The sequence below is a fragment of the Cupressus sempervirens genome, chromosome 8 (assembly GCF_028749045.1).
Source record: "Cupressus sempervirens isolate cs-2001-9-10 chromosome 8, ASM2874904v1, whole genome shotgun sequence".
In the NCBI taxonomy this organism is placed as follows: domain Eukaryota; kingdom Viridiplantae; phylum Streptophyta; class Pinopsida; order Cupressales; family Cupressaceae; genus Cupressus; species Cupressus sempervirens.
Window position 1 is genome coordinate 357533545 of NC_143125.1, and position 15593 is coordinate 357549137.

Sequence of the window (15593 nt, forward strand, 5' to 3'; positions counted from 1 at the left end):
GAAGCATAACTCCAAATTCAATGGTCAAAATTATGGCACCTGGAAGCAATAGATCGTCACAATTTTTGAATATCGGAACATCGATCAACTTGTTCTCTTGTTACAAAGCGTCCAATTTCTCCGGGTCCTGACCACGATACATGAGATCTGAATAATCGAGAGACAATGATGCTTCTCAAATTATCCGTGGCTGATGATCGGCTTTCTTAGATTCCATCCGGCAAGACAATAGCCAAGATCTGGACACATCTCAAAGTTCTTCATGAGACTTCTGACAAAAGTAGAGCCTTCTTGCTGAAAAACACTCTATTTTCTATTGTCATGGATGAGCACACCTTGCTTCAGGAATATCTGAATCAGATTTAGGAAATCCTTAATTAGTTACTTGCCATCAGTCGCAAGATGGAGGAAGAGGATATTGTGGTTATCACTCTTCGGAGTTTACCAGAATCCTATGAGCATTTTATCGAGACTCTCAACATCACATCTTCTGGTGTTGATTTGAAGTTCATTGATCTCTACACAATGCTGCTTCAACAAGATCAGTGGAAACAATAGTTTGGTAGCAGCTCCAATTCCACCTCCATAGAGCAAGCCTTTGTTGCAAAATCCTTTCAGAAGGATAAGGGCAAGTTTCAATAGCCATCTCAGCAGAAGTCTTCTCCTTTAGCACCAAATGGTTCTAGAAAGAAAAACATTCAATGCAACTACTGCCACAAGTTTAGACACATGAAGGTTGAATGTCGGAAGCGCTTAGCTGCACAGTGTAAGCAATTAGGTTTACAGTCGAAAGCGAACAGTGCAGAGCACACTGAGTAGGCAAAATTTGCCTTTTATGCCTTCATGCCTGGTACATTGATTTAGGTGCGTGTCATTTCACTCACCGCAGAGACTGGTTTACTGACTACTAGCCTTATTCAAACTTTGTTATTTTTGGTGGCAAAGAAGAGTACACGGTTGTCGGTAAAGGCAACATTTAGATTCAGTCTGTTGGGAGGAATCTCATATTCCTTGATGTGTACTACGTTCCAGGGATGGAACTAAATCTACTTTTAGTGAGTCAGTTGCTGCGACATTCTCCACACTTGGCAGTCACCTTCAGTTCACATCAGTGCACCATCACTGATCGAGCGACTAAGTCTACTGTTGCAGTGGGTCTTGAGGATTATGGTCTTTTCATACTTACTGATCCTGGTGATTCTTAGGACTTAGCTATGGCTACTCGATGATCTTCTGTCAGCACACTTTGGCATCAGTGATATGGGCACTTAGATGTGCATCATCTCTCATAGCTTGCTCGAGATGAGCCTGTTCTTGGATTACCAGAGATTCAGACTCAATAGCTTGGAGTTTATGACGCATGCCTGACTTGGAAGCAACATCGCACACCTTTCACCAGTGGTGATTCTTGGTGAGCTTCTCAGGGACATCAGCTTGTTCATGTCGATATTTGCGGCGCTATGGCCACTCCTTCTGTTGTTGATGATTTCAGTAGAAAAATGTGGGTGCATTTCCTTAAAAAGAAATCAGATGCATTTCCTATATTTCAAAAGTTTAAACCCTTAGTTGAAAAAGAGTCTGGGAAATCTATTATTTCTCTTAGATCAGACAAGGGGGGGGGGAGAGATTTTGTTCTAATGCTTACTCCAGCTTCTTGGATACACATGACATCAAACGCTAGTTAACCACACCCCACACGCCACAACAAAACAATGTAGTATAACATCAGAATAGGACAATCATTGAGATGGCTTGTTCCATGCTCGAACACAGACATGTTCCAAAGCAGTTTTGGGCAAAAGCAGTTAACACTATAGTTTATTTGTTGAACCGGTCACCCACAGTGACGATCAAAGGTAAAACTCTAGAAGAGGTATGGTCAGGTCGCAAGCCCAGAATTAGTCACCTCAAGGTTTTTGGTTCCCTTGCTTTTGTTTGGATCCTTGATGCTTCACGCACCAAGTTGGATGCCAAGAGTTAGAAATTGATGCTTACTGGATATAATAGTCTTCACAAAGCCTACTACCTGATTGATGTTGAGACATCTTGTTTCATCTACAGTCGTGATGTAGTCTTTGATGAGTAGCGAGCCTGTTCCTGATCCAACAGACCAGCCTATGATGGCTCATGATTTGGGAGTTTGGCTTCCATTAGGTCCACCTAATGGAAGGGCTCCAGTAGCTCCTGCAGCTCCAATTATACCAGTGATACCTGTACAGACATCTCCAACTTCTCCTGCAGGATCACCTCGCTTTGTAGATGCTTCACTTGAGTTTAGTCCTGATTCTTCTGACGAGGATCTTGCTAATCAAGCATCTCCTAGTACTAATGTTGGTCATTGTCCTATTCGGCCTAAGTGGTGAGCTAGGACACTTGTTGATCTTCGTGATGATGAGCTCATTGATGGGAGAACTACTCGAAAAAAGAGCAAAACTACAGATTCTGTTAACTTTGCTCTTATGGCCAACATTCACAGTGTGTTTGAACCTCAAATATGTTTCGAGGCTAAAGGAATTCTAGAGTGGGAACAGACCATGACATCTGAACACCAGAGCCTGTTGAAGAACAACACCTGGGTCCTTTCTGACCTTCCACTAGGGAAGAAACCCATTGGTTGCAAATGGGTCTACAAAATCAAATACAAATCGAATGGTACTTTGGATAAGTACAAAGCTCGTTTAGTGGTGAAGGGCTTTTCTCAGCGTCAAGGCATTGATTATGAGGAGACCTTTGGTCCTACTGCAAAGATGAGCATCATCAGATTAGTCTTAGCCATGGCAACACAGTTTGGCTATAAGGTTCATCAGATGGACGTCAAGAGTGCTTCCCTGAATGGTGATCTCCATGAAGAGGTCTACATGACACAACCTCTTGGTTTCAAGGTTGTTGGTAAAGACCATCAGGTTCTCGAATTGGTAAAAGCTCTCTATGGCTTGAAGCAGGCCCCTTGGGCATGGTACATCAAGATTGATAAGTATTTCAGTGATCAAGGCTTCAAGAGGAGTTCTTTAGACTCAAATATGTACATCAAGACTACTGACAATGACATCATCCTTCTAGTTATTTATGTGGATGATTTGATCATCACTAGCAAACAAAATTTATGCCAGTCTTTTGATATGATTGACCTTGGGTTCATGCATTATTGCCTAGGTGTTGAAGTTTGGCAACAGTCTTCTGGTATATTCATCTCTCAGTCCAAATATGCCAGGGCCTTGTTAGACAAATTCCAGATGCAGGATTGCAAACCTGCATCTACACCTATGGAGAAAGGTCTCAAGTTATCAGCAAAGTCTAAGTCTCCCTCCGTTGATGATACTACATACATACAACTAGTAGGCAGCCTCATCTACCTCTCTGCTACTAGGCCTGTTATCAACTTCACAGTTAGCTATATTTCACAATTTATGGCAGCTCCTAAGGCTGATCATTGGATGGCAGCAAAGCGGGTGCTTCGTTATGTGAAGGACACTTCAGATTATGGACTTCTGTACTCGCAAAGTTCTAACCCTAAACTCAGTGGGTTCACAAATTCAGATTGGGTAGGCTTTATTGATGATAAAAAGTCAACATCTGGATATGTGTTCAATTTGGGATTTGGTGCAGTCACATGGACCAGTAAGAAGCAACAAACAATTTCTTTCTCTTCTATAGAGGCAGAATACAAAGGGATTGTTAAGGCAGGATGTGAAGCTATTTGGCTTCGTCGGATGCTTGAGGACATGCAGATTTCACTAGTAGGACCGACTACTCTGTTTGTTGATAACGAAGGCGTTATTAAGTTAGCACGAAATCCAATCTTCTATTAATGAATCAAGCATGTGGATGTTCACTGTCATTACATACGAAAGCTGGTTGAAGACGAGACTATAGATTTGCAGTATGTTTCTACCACATATCAGATTGCAAACATTCTCACCAAGCCTCTTGGTCCTAATAAGTTTGTCAAATTCAGAGGACAACTTGGTGTGTTAGATAGATTAACCATTAAGGAAGGGTATTAGAATAATAGATAAGTAGTCTATTATTAGTTAATGGTTATCTATTGTAAACATCTAATAAGCTTTAGTTTTCTTTCGTTTTTTGCTTTTTCTAAAATAGAATTTTTCTATTCTTTACGATCGTTTCCTAAGAAAACATTGTCTCATTCTTTTGTATAAATTGAGCTTTTGGCCTTTGTTAATAACAAGCAAGTATTTTACCAATTACTTTCGTAATACACAACACACTTAATTCTTCACACTTTCATTGGAGGTGTTGGTTCCCAAAACCATAGATTGGAAATCCAAGAGCTTATCACTTTTTCGATAGGATTCTGCAATCGGTTCTAGCCAACGAACGAGAATCATCTCAATTCCCTTGCACTTGGGGCTCCGCTACACCCAAGTGGGTAAACCTTCCCCTCGAACTTGATCACTTGGTTCAAAGTTTTTCTATAGTGAAATTAAGCTTCGAAGTTCTCTGGCTGGCAAGGTCCTGGAACTTGATTAAAATGAAACTGAATGCTAAGTACTTTAGAATACTTGGATGTTTTGTATAATGTTTGTCAAAAATGAATTTGATGCTTGTAGGAAGGAATATATAGATTGCTCATCTAGGCAATAGAGTCAACTCCAATGAATTTTCACGTACAACTTTATAAAGTTCTTATGCACTTACATTGTCAACGATTTAATAATCAAGATGCAATGGACCAAATATTATGCAATCTTAAATTAGTCCAGATTGAATTTTAACTCCTCTGGTAGGGAGACAAACGAAAACAATTATATATTTCACTATATCTATGATGATTGAATTTGAAATGCTAAATGACCATGTCCACTTTATCTGAGATTAAAATTGTATACAGAATTAAAAAATAAAATTATAAGGTACAAATCGATTATGGTTTAATTCTCCATGTCTCCAACATAAGCAAAAAAAAAATAGAACTTTTATTTATTTATTGAAATATAATAAATAAATTATTTTACAAAAGTCATATCAAAGGACCTTATCCCTCTATACAAAACAAGGGGCACATGCGCCAAAGTTCCTGCCTTCATGTTTTTATGGTTGACTGAAGTAGTATTTGCATGAAGGAGAAATTAAATTAGTAACAATTTTTAGCAAAAACTTGAAGAGCTAAAAGAGAGAATGATATGTTATTATAAAGACAAGTAAAGGTAGAATAATAAAGAGTTGAAGAGAATTTGAAAAATATTAATAATTTTATTATTTTAAGAAATATATAAATAAAAATAAAAACCATATTATATGAATGAACTACTCATTTCTACCAATTCAATTATAAGTTGAAATATTTAATTAAAAATAATAATTGTTGATTACTTAAATCAAAGTACCAAATTATGTAATAAGTTTGAGGGGTAGTATTAATGGTATAATTTTTTTTGGAGCAAAATTGTAAAATAGTAGCTAGTAAAACATAGTCTAAACTTTAAAAAAATAACATTTTATAATTGTCAAAAATAAACATCAATGTAAACTTAATAGGAGACATATATAAAATAAGAAATAAAAAATATTTAACTCTATATTTGAATTTGGTAAGATGGCTAGTAAAATATAGTGTAAACTTAAAGAAATAACATTTTACAAATTACAAAAATAAACATAAATGTAAAACTAATAATAAATGAATTTAAAAAAAAAAAAAAAAAAAATTTAACTCTATATTTGATTAAAATATCTAAATTATACAACTTAAAAAATATTTAACTCTATAAATTCGTGACTTCTTCTTCATAAACTATCTTAAATAATAAATGTATTTAAAATAGGAAATATAAAATATTTAACTCTATATTTGATTAAAAATATCTATATTTAAAATAAAAAATAAAAAATATTTATCTTTATATTTGATTAAAATATCTATATTTGAACTTGGTAAGGAAAAATAGATAGGGATAATTAATATTTGATTAGACATTCATTTGTGAGGTGGAAGATAAAAATGATTGTTTTTAAAAAAGTTAATCTACTTGTCACAAATGTGGAAAAAATAAAGTTGTAATGAATGCATTAATGTGATTTATAAATAATAAAAAATTAGAAAAAGATATAAACATAAATTCCTTTTAATCTTTTAGAGCCTATGAATTGATTGGTTAGTTAAATTGAAAAATTGAATTGAATGAAAACAAATTGAATTGAATTGATTGGTTAGTTAAAGGGAGGAACTAATAAATATATTACACTCCCTCTTGAAAATACGGATGCTTGAATAGGTCTTCATACACTTTCTTCAAAATGAACTCTTTATTTATATATCTTGTATCTCTTTAAGAATCATGTCTTTTGAATTAACAAGACACATGTCTTCTTTAAAACATAATTTATCATTTTTGATCATAACCCTATGGTTTCCTTTTAGTCGTAAGTTTTGGTGATAATTAAAAAAAAAAAAAAAACCGTCGGCTTTATATTTACATTATCGGTCGCTCAGAAGCTGCATTCAACGCAAGTCTCTGTCTCAGTTCATACCTTCCATCATCACCATTGTCTATGAAGTCGCACATAGACGTGGTGATTGCATTTGTTTTCTTTATCATTTTATCTCTTCAGTTCGCGCGCCTAGATGATGTGCAGTACATTTCTCGTGAGACATTACTCCTGATGTTAGCTTGATGTGAGTTGCTTCAGTTTTCCCGCATAAATATCTACTGCATATGCACCCACATATTCAGTGCCGTAAATGATATTTGATATTCCGTGTATTGGATTCGGATGCCTTCCTTCTATATTGTCATTATCGGGCTTTATTATGCCTGCCTGTAGTAGAAGGTTTATGTGCATATTTTTATTCAGAGACTCCTTTCAAATTGCTCTCTGGCAGATATCAAACCTCCGGTGGAGATTTTCCTGTCCTCCTCACGCTACTCTATGTGTCGTGGTGTTAATGTTCAACATCACTGTTCAGGCACGATACAATATTTCAGTCCACAGAATATGATGATGTTTCTTTGCCAGCGGTTGATCTTCAGACGTCACACGCTCTTGTTTGTTTATATTTAGCACTGAGACCTCATTGTATTTGCTTCTTTCTAGTGTATGTTTGTATGCGTAAGAAAATCCTGACGGCATCCTTATTTTGTATAGATAGTTTGGTTCGAACATTTTCTTTATACAACTATATTCGATGCACAAAGGGCTTCTATTCCGTCACTTCTCAATTGTTACCATCGATAATTATATTATTGTTTAAATAGCTGTATAACCTTACCACTGCTGCATGTTACTTATTCCCTGACCTGTAGGCAACACCTGATGCAAATCATGACACTGTTGTTTATATACATCGCTATAGCTATTCGCATCATCATTGGTTCCTTCAACAATAGCTTTGTATTTATGTTTTTTGTTACTGCCTCTTTGGACAAAATCTCTATGACATATGGGCGGCATACAACAGACGGGCATTCTGGTCTCCCAACAAATATCTGGTTATAATGGCTTGATTTTACAGTTGGCTGCGATGGTTGAAGTGAAGAATCTGAGCTTTTCACATGCACAAAAAACAAGAGGAACGTTTGGAGAATTTCATGGCAAAGCCATCATGGATAGATCGTCCAAGACTCGCATTGTGTGTGTCTTCTACTTCAAGTTGCGTGTGTCTTCTATTTCAAGCTGTGCTGACTGGGATTTGCAAATGTTATGATTTTTCCTCTGATTGAGATTTAAAAAAGCTAATCTTGCAGGACCTTTCCCTGGGCTCTTTAGAAAGATTAGCAAATGAAATCACACGAGTCCGAAATAAGCACTTTTTAGCACATAGAATATGTAGGAACAAATAGGTAGCCATAAGAATTCATATGTACAGAAATATTGGGTCATTTAGGATTATTTTTATTTGCAAATGAGGTAAACATGTGTACTCTTGAGATTTCGACATATGGTATATACTTCAGAACTAATTGTAGGAAGTTCAAAATGAGTGAACACATTTATCTATTGGTGACAAACATGATGACACAGAGTTTTTTCTCATTTGGCATAGGATTCCAAGGGCTGAAAATATGATTTTTCTCTATACGGGGCTCTTAAGTATTGCCAAAATTTAGAGTCCCAACAGGAGGTTGAAATTGCTTATAAAATTTGATATGTACATGAAACAACTAAAAATGTCCCGAGGAGCTCCAAATTTGATATGAAACAACGATGATAATTGAGCTTTAGTTGGTATTCACTTGGATGGTAATTTAGATTTTAAATTGATAGAATGAATCATTGCAGTACAGCTGAGAAAAATGGGATAGCATGGAGAGAGATGGCAAAGGAGATTCTAGCCTCAGAATGTTACAAGGAGAAGGATGCCATTGAGAATCCATCTGTCATATACCCAGAATGTAAGATTTACACAATGATATACATTTGGATTATTCTGGTCACTAAGATTTCCAGATGGCCAGCATGGTAGAAAATTTTTCTTTACTTTTTTCAGAACATATAGCCAAGTGGATTGTCTCACCTAGTTGCTTTGTTCAACATATCTTTTTATTTAGATTATCTGAAGCCATTCCACGCATACAAGCAAGGCAACTTATCTTGGGAGGTAATGTAGCCCAAGGTTTAAGTTAATATCTTTCAAATATAAAAATTTAAGAAATGCAATGTACTTTAGATATGAATATTTGTCAACAGTGACAATTTAATCACATTATGCAGGCATCCTGTGATAGCAGGCAGCTGCAGAGGTAGAAGCGGCAACCATGTCTATATGTAGGCGCGCAATGCCTTCTGCTGTATCTCTAGAGGAGGCAACTAAAGTTGTGCGAGGAAACTGGCTTCAGACAATTGAAGATCATCATAATCAAAACTCAGGTGGCCTTGCTGTATCTGAAATTCTTGATATCGGCTGTTCATGTGGAGTCAGTACAAGATTTCTAGCAGACAAATATCCCTGTGCTAATGTTACAGTGAGTATCACTATGGCACCCGATTTTAAGTTTAAATGTCATGGGCAGCAGAAATATGTTTATGTGTTTCATCTTTATTTGATAGGGACTTGATCTTTCTCCATACTTCCTCGCGGTTGCTGAATACAAGGAAAAATTAAGGCCTTCAATAGCTAATCCCATCAAGTGGCTTCATGCAAATGGTGAAGAAACTGGTCTGCCTTCTTCGATGTTTGACATCATTTCTCTTGCCTTTGTGGTGAGTTATTTTAAACAATGTGAAGGTTTTGAATCCGTTTACTCTCTCTAGTGATTTACATGACTCTTCTGATTGCTGATATTGAAGATCCATGAGTGCCCCCAATATGCAATTAGAGGTTTGCTTAAGGAAGCTTACCGACTTCTTAGGCCTGGAGGCACTGTGGCCCTCGTAGACAACTCGGTCGGTAACTTTGTTAGCTTCTTTATTTTCGAACTCCATAATTCATTATAACTTTTGTGTTTGTTTGTTTATGTGAGACTGAGAGTATCTGACTGCCTTTTATGCCTTTGTATTTGTTGTGCTTATTTGATCCACAGCCCAAATCCAAGGTCATACAGGTAAGAACATCTTTTTTGTTCTACAGTTGTATGATTTGCCCCAGATACCATAATCCTGTATCATAATGGTCAAAGCTTTTATAAATATGTATTATTTGTGACACTTTATTATTCTGCAGAATCTATCACCTGTGCTTTTTACTCTAATGAAAAGCACGGAGCCCCATTTAGATGAATACTACCTATTGGACTTGGAGAAGGCAATGCAGGAAACTGGTTTTGTGAGTGTTCGGTCTATTCTTACAGACCCAAGACACAGAACCGTAACAGGTTCCGTACCCATGCTATAATAATCCCATTCTTTTCTTTTGTTCTCTTTTCAATGCTGAAATAACAAAACACAGCTGTTAAGAGAACAGCTTTCCTTAACAATATTCTTTTTTAAATCATCAATTCATCTTTCAATGGTTCTTCGATCACAGCTTTTGCAAGAATTGCTACTTGTGAATTATGAATAAGTACACTTTTATCGAAAAGACATGCTTAATTGTAGAGGACATTAATTTTCAAATCCAATTTTTTTGAAACATAGTTATATTGAGCAGATATAATTTTGTTTTCTCACTTTTCTTCTTCTGGAAATAGGAGTGGAGTATTTGGTAAGACTCTATTAGCTTTACCATATATTTGTTAGGCACGCCAAGCTTGACCTTCGTTAAAGAACCTTACTAAGATGAAACTCTTTAACCAATATTTCAATTTGTATTGATTCTTTAAGAGCACCTTATGTACAAATTACTCTATATACTTGCACCATTTATTTTAAAGACATAATTTGAGGTAGGTTTTCTATAAAGAGGTTCATTGAAATAATCAGTAACACAATGAGCAAGTAAATTTTATTCTTGGTGAAAGAATATTGAATAGAGATTATAAATTGTTAATTTTGTAGATTCAATCGGATTGAATTGACCTAGAGATAGCCCTTTTATGGTTATTAGTTAACCATCAATTAGACCCAAAAAATATTTAAAAAAAAAATAAAAATAAAAAATATATATATATATGCTTTTATTATTGTTAACATTGCCTAATTGGTTATTAACTTATAAATTACTGTTCGCCAAAATGCCCTCTCGCCAAAAATGAAATTCAAATGCCTAAGCGTACCCTAATGTTCATATATTTGAATATTCAAATATTAGGGCACACAAAATACATTTAAAAAAACCTTAGGTTATGTTTATTTCCTAAGTTTCCAAGTGATCGCATATTTTAAAGACCTCGACGGGCCCATGTCTTTCTCAGTCATCCGATCTTAGATGGATCAACAGTCAACGCTTTCCCGCATTTTCAAGATGCAAGGTTTTTAAACAATGCGGGGAAGCGACAATGTGCCACGTAGCTTGCAACTAGAAGAGTTGTCAGACAAGGTACAACTAACGATTCTTGATTTTCTCTTTGCATTGTGGGCCAATTTCTTGATTGCAGATCTTGTTCACTGTCAGATCAAAGATGATCTACGGTCGACGCTTTTGCGCATTTTGAAGGTGCAGGGTCTTTAGACAATGCGGACAAGTGCCTTGTTGCCACGTGGATCAGTGGGTCCAATTCTCATTATTGGCTACAAGCAGAGGGCTGTCAGGTTGAGTTGGCGTACAGAAGGCTTTTGGTTGGCTGAGGTACTGACATTAGCGGTAAGATGGTTGCATGTTTCTGGGCCGTTAGATGAAACAAGATCTACGATGGATGCTTTCTTGCAATTCCAAGATGCAAGGTTTTTAAGCAATACAGGCAAGTGCCTTACGAACACGTCCTTGCAGGCCTGGGTGGAGGGTAAACAGTTAGCAATCTCGGTTAAGTTTTAAAAGGAAGCAATCAATGATTGGTAGGATCATAAAGAAGGATGGTCAAACCTAAGAGGCCACGACAGACAGAAAGGTGTTTTGATCTTACGATGAGCCATTTGGTCGTAAGATCACAAGGGTAAAATGTTAAGCCACCGAAGTCACGACAAGGGTTAAGCTAACCGCGATCATAGGATCGTATGGGTTATTGTTGCAGCTGCCAATGTTATGATAGACTGCAACTGTAAGATTGTAAGGTCAAGTAATTGTGTCGTAACATCGCAAGGAAAGATAGAGGGTCCCACAACTAGACAACAAGGCAGATCGTAAGATCTCAAGGCAAATTGGTGGGCTTCCAAAGCTATAAGGCAAAGGTTTTCATGTGGTCGTGATATCGTAGGATTATAAGGCAATGTTGCTATCGAAGGATTGTAAAGAAGGGTAAAAGGAGGGCCCGATGCTAAGATAAATTGACGATCATAAGATCATAAAGAAGATTAAAGGTGCCTTCGACCTTGAGATATGCTGATGATCGTAAGATCGTAGGAATCAAGTTTTCGACTGGAGATGCTCCGAGAGGTTTGACTTCATCAACGATTGTAAGATTGTAGGTTCTTGAGTTGACCATATTATAAAAAAGGTTTCTACTTGTTCGAGTTGGAAAATAAAAGGGTCTCTGACCAATGAAATTGCAAGGAAGGTACAGGTTGACGGTTGAATATCTTTGACTTGATTTATCTAATTTGGCAGCGTTCGGAATGAAACCAACAACTCTTAAATGACTAGATCAATCTTTTGATCATCTGCAACTACTTTTTCTGCTTTCTCTAGGCTTGGTTAATGAATTTTTTTACCTTCATATAGCTGTAAGTTATCCATCTACCCAATCTTCAGTTATGGCCGCCGTTTCTGTCCCTTCCAAGTTTGAATATGTGCATGGGAATCAGATTTTTGCATATGGGCACACACTTGATCAAATCCTTCTGTCTCAACATTAATGTCTCTCTGCAACTTGATAATAGTGGTTGATTTCCTGACTTCCAGTAGAAGTTTCTCAGTTATGCTTGAACTATAAAAACAAGTTTTGTACCCTTTCAAAGGGTTGATCTTTTCTCTGATTCTATAGCATTGTATTCTATGCTCTGCTCTTGTAATTTCCTTTGCCTCTAAATCGATATAATTATCTGTTGTATCTCTTTCTTCCATTAATGTACTATGCAATACCTTCTTGCCTTGTGTTAATGTATTGTCTTCATTCTTCAACTGCACGATTGTATCTGTTTGGCCCCTTGAGTGATATAGAGTGAAGCTTCTTCCTTATAGCATTCTTGTGGTTCCTGATCTGCATTTAGTTGTTGAGCTAAGCAAGGATTGAATCTGTATATTTTGAGGTTATATTGATGAACTGTGCGTCCTTTGGCAAAGATAAGGTTGAACATACTATTTGGTGTATCACCTCCTCTTAGGTTAGATTAGGTAGTTTGCTTTCATGCATTCCTTCTCCCTTTTCCTCTCAAAGACTAGATAGGTGCATCCTGCTGGTAAGGAAACCGACCTTCTCCGTAGACTCAATCTCATTGTTGTCCCACAACTTGGAGATTGTTTCCATGTTTCACAAGGTTGCCTTTAGGTCAAGACTTTAGGCAAGGGTGTAAGCTTTTGTGACAACAATTACTGTAGAGACATGTCTCTTGATGTAAGGACAAGTCTTGCTCCTTAACCCTACCTTCTCCCAGGATCTCTTCTAGGCCACTTCTCTAGCCTATTAGGGTTCTTTTACTAACCCTAAATTGGAGGGATTGCAATCCCAATCCTCCCTTCTTTCAACTTGTCCACACCAATGCAGAACTCAACTCCATCCAATCAACACTCCCTAATTGTTATGTTGACTCATCCGCGCCAAAATGTCCACACATGAACACAAGCTACCCAAAATGGAGAGAGAGAGGATTGTTCCTAGGGCATTGGGGCCATTCCAATACACATCCATAAAAAAATCATAGAATCCTCTATCGATTTCAAGAAATTGCTCCAAATTAGGCCTAATATGGCTACAAGGAATTAGGCCTCCAAACTCACCAAATGACATATAACTTGGAAAAAGGCTTAACAAGGGGGTCGACAAACTTCATATCCGGATGCCCTTTTGGAAGACCTTTGAGATTCACCTAGTCGCACTTCCCCAATCCGTCCGTATAGTGGGATGCTGATTTTAAGCCTAAAATTGAGGGTTTGCTAATTTGCTGACATAAATCACAAGGATTTGCTCAAATCCCCATTGAAACTTGACACCAAGACTTCTTGGGCACAAGACTTTTCCATTGTGATAACCTTCTCTCCATCCACTTTGGTTGAAGCTACCAATGCATTCAACCCCATTAAATGCTGTTTCCATCACTGTAATCCCTAACCATGCTCACTTGGCTTGCCTAGGGCATCACTACAAAGAGGCCAAATTTGCTTGCTTGGACCCACACACTTGCATGCCTATAGTACAGTCACCTCACACATTCTAAGAGACCGTACAACTGCCACGGTGGAAAGGTGAGTTATGACCCCATCTTCAAAAACTGCCTGGTTTAGACCAACAACAATGCACAAACCAAACTCTTTACAAAAAGGTAATGAAAATGGGATCAACAACCTGTCTAATCACTCACAAAACTAGAAAACAACATCTACCAACTTATGAACAAGGTACAATATGTGATTCAATCCATCAAGTACCCATAAGAAGTAAAAAGTCTTGTACTATGGTAAAACAACAAAAAAAAAAACCGTACAACTGCCACGATGGAAAGGTGAGTTATGACCCCATCTTCAAAAACTGCCTGGTTTAGACCAACAACAATGCACAAACCAAACTCTTTACAAAAAGGTAATGAAAATGGGATCAACAACCTGTCTAATCACTCACAAAACTAGAAAACAACATCTACCAACTTATGAACAAGGTACAATATGTGATTCAATCCATCAAGTACCCATAAGAAGTAAAAAGTCTTGTACTATGGTAAAACAACAAAAAAAAAAAGCTTACTTAATTAACCCAAATTCCTTCACAATGCCATCCAACCCCTCTTATAGGTCGAGGGAGGCCTTATATAGATCCATTGCACCTCCTCCAACTGCTTTGAGGTAGTTATTCAACCTTCTGATTGAAATTGCACTTTATGCAATAAAAGTTGTCATGACAACTTTTGCAATTTTGCAAAATTGTCATGCAACTTGACAACTTTTGTCCTAGTTAGACCAAGCTTGGTCAGCACCCTATGAAACTCTACCAAGTGCTTGGATATGTCACTTATGACAAGAAACCAACATTCCACCCCTCAGTTGCCTAATCTAGCCCTCTAAATGCACAATTGTCATCCTTAGTAATGATGACAACAATTTATACATCCCCTGGCAACTTTGGACAACCAAGTAGTAATGAGGACCCAATTAGACCTCCCAAATGGCTAAGGCCTACCCTAGGACTCACCAACCTCCTTTATTTCACTAGTGGCTTGGCTAAGGCCACTACAAGCCAAAACTCAACAAGGAACCCTAGGTTACTAAGTTACCTTACCTAGGTTCTCCTGCACCATGCTCCCCACAAGAGCAAATCATGCCACTCCTGTAGACAATACATTATCAATTTGATGACTTATCACTCTCCTAAGAGGTAAAGTTGCAGGTGTCCCATCACTGACAATATCCCTATACTTCACAAGCATCTCTTGGATCTTAGTTGGTAAGGGCTCTTATTTAGTCTTTTCTTCTTCCTTAGGCTTAAGAAGAATAACATACCCTTCATTGTCTTCATGCTTAAGGGCATTAATAAACTCTTTTCCACTACTCAACAACACAACAGGAGTCTTGGACTGTGATTCATCTTCTTCCAATAAGGATTGAATTCTGAAAGTCCTCCCATCTTTCTTGAAAGAAACGAAATTTTCCTTCCCATCATAGATAGAACCTCTATCATATTTCCAAGGTTTGCCCAATAGTAGATGACCTGCATCCATAAGCAATATATCACAAAGCAATTTGTCTTTATAGCCTGCAATTGAAAATTCAACCCAAGTTTGTTCATTCACCAACACACTTTGTCCATTGTTCAGTCACCTTGTAAGGGTTAACATGAGGTACCTTTACCGACTTGAGCTTATCGATTGCTTCCTCTAATATGATGTTATTTGTGGAGCCTGAATCCACAATAACCTTATATACCTTGCTGAAAACCTTGCACCTAATTCTGAACAAGGCCCTTCTATGCTTAAGTTCTTCCTTGACTGGTTGTCTAATCAACACTCTCTTG

The 15593-nt window shown here is 37.2% G+C and overlaps 1 protein-coding gene across 2 annotated transcripts in view; it reads left to right on the forward strand.

The window, feature by feature from the left end:
- Positions 1-10032, forward strand: part of LOC149542812 (uncharacterized) — a 55079-nt gene extending 45047 nt beyond the window's left edge. Inside the window, exons 2-8 of one of the 2 annotated variants that reach the window (XM_089797701.1) lie at positions 8242-8354; positions 8511-8560; positions 8691-8924; positions 9010-9162; positions 9250-9345; positions 9483-9503; positions 9623-10032. In XM_089797701.1, the coding sequence (XP_089653827.1) occupies positions 8242-8354; positions 8511-8560; positions 8691-8924; positions 9010-9162; positions 9250-9345; positions 9483-9503; positions 9623-9793 (838 nt within the window). In that variant the 3' untranslated portion in view covers positions 9794-10032. The remainder of the gene's footprint in view (positions 1-8241; positions 8355-8510; positions 8561-8690; positions 8925-9009; positions 9163-9249; positions 9346-9482; positions 9504-9622) is intronic. The other variant, XM_089797702.1, reaches the window with a different exon arrangement.
- Positions 10033-15593: the final 5561 nt, after the last annotated feature.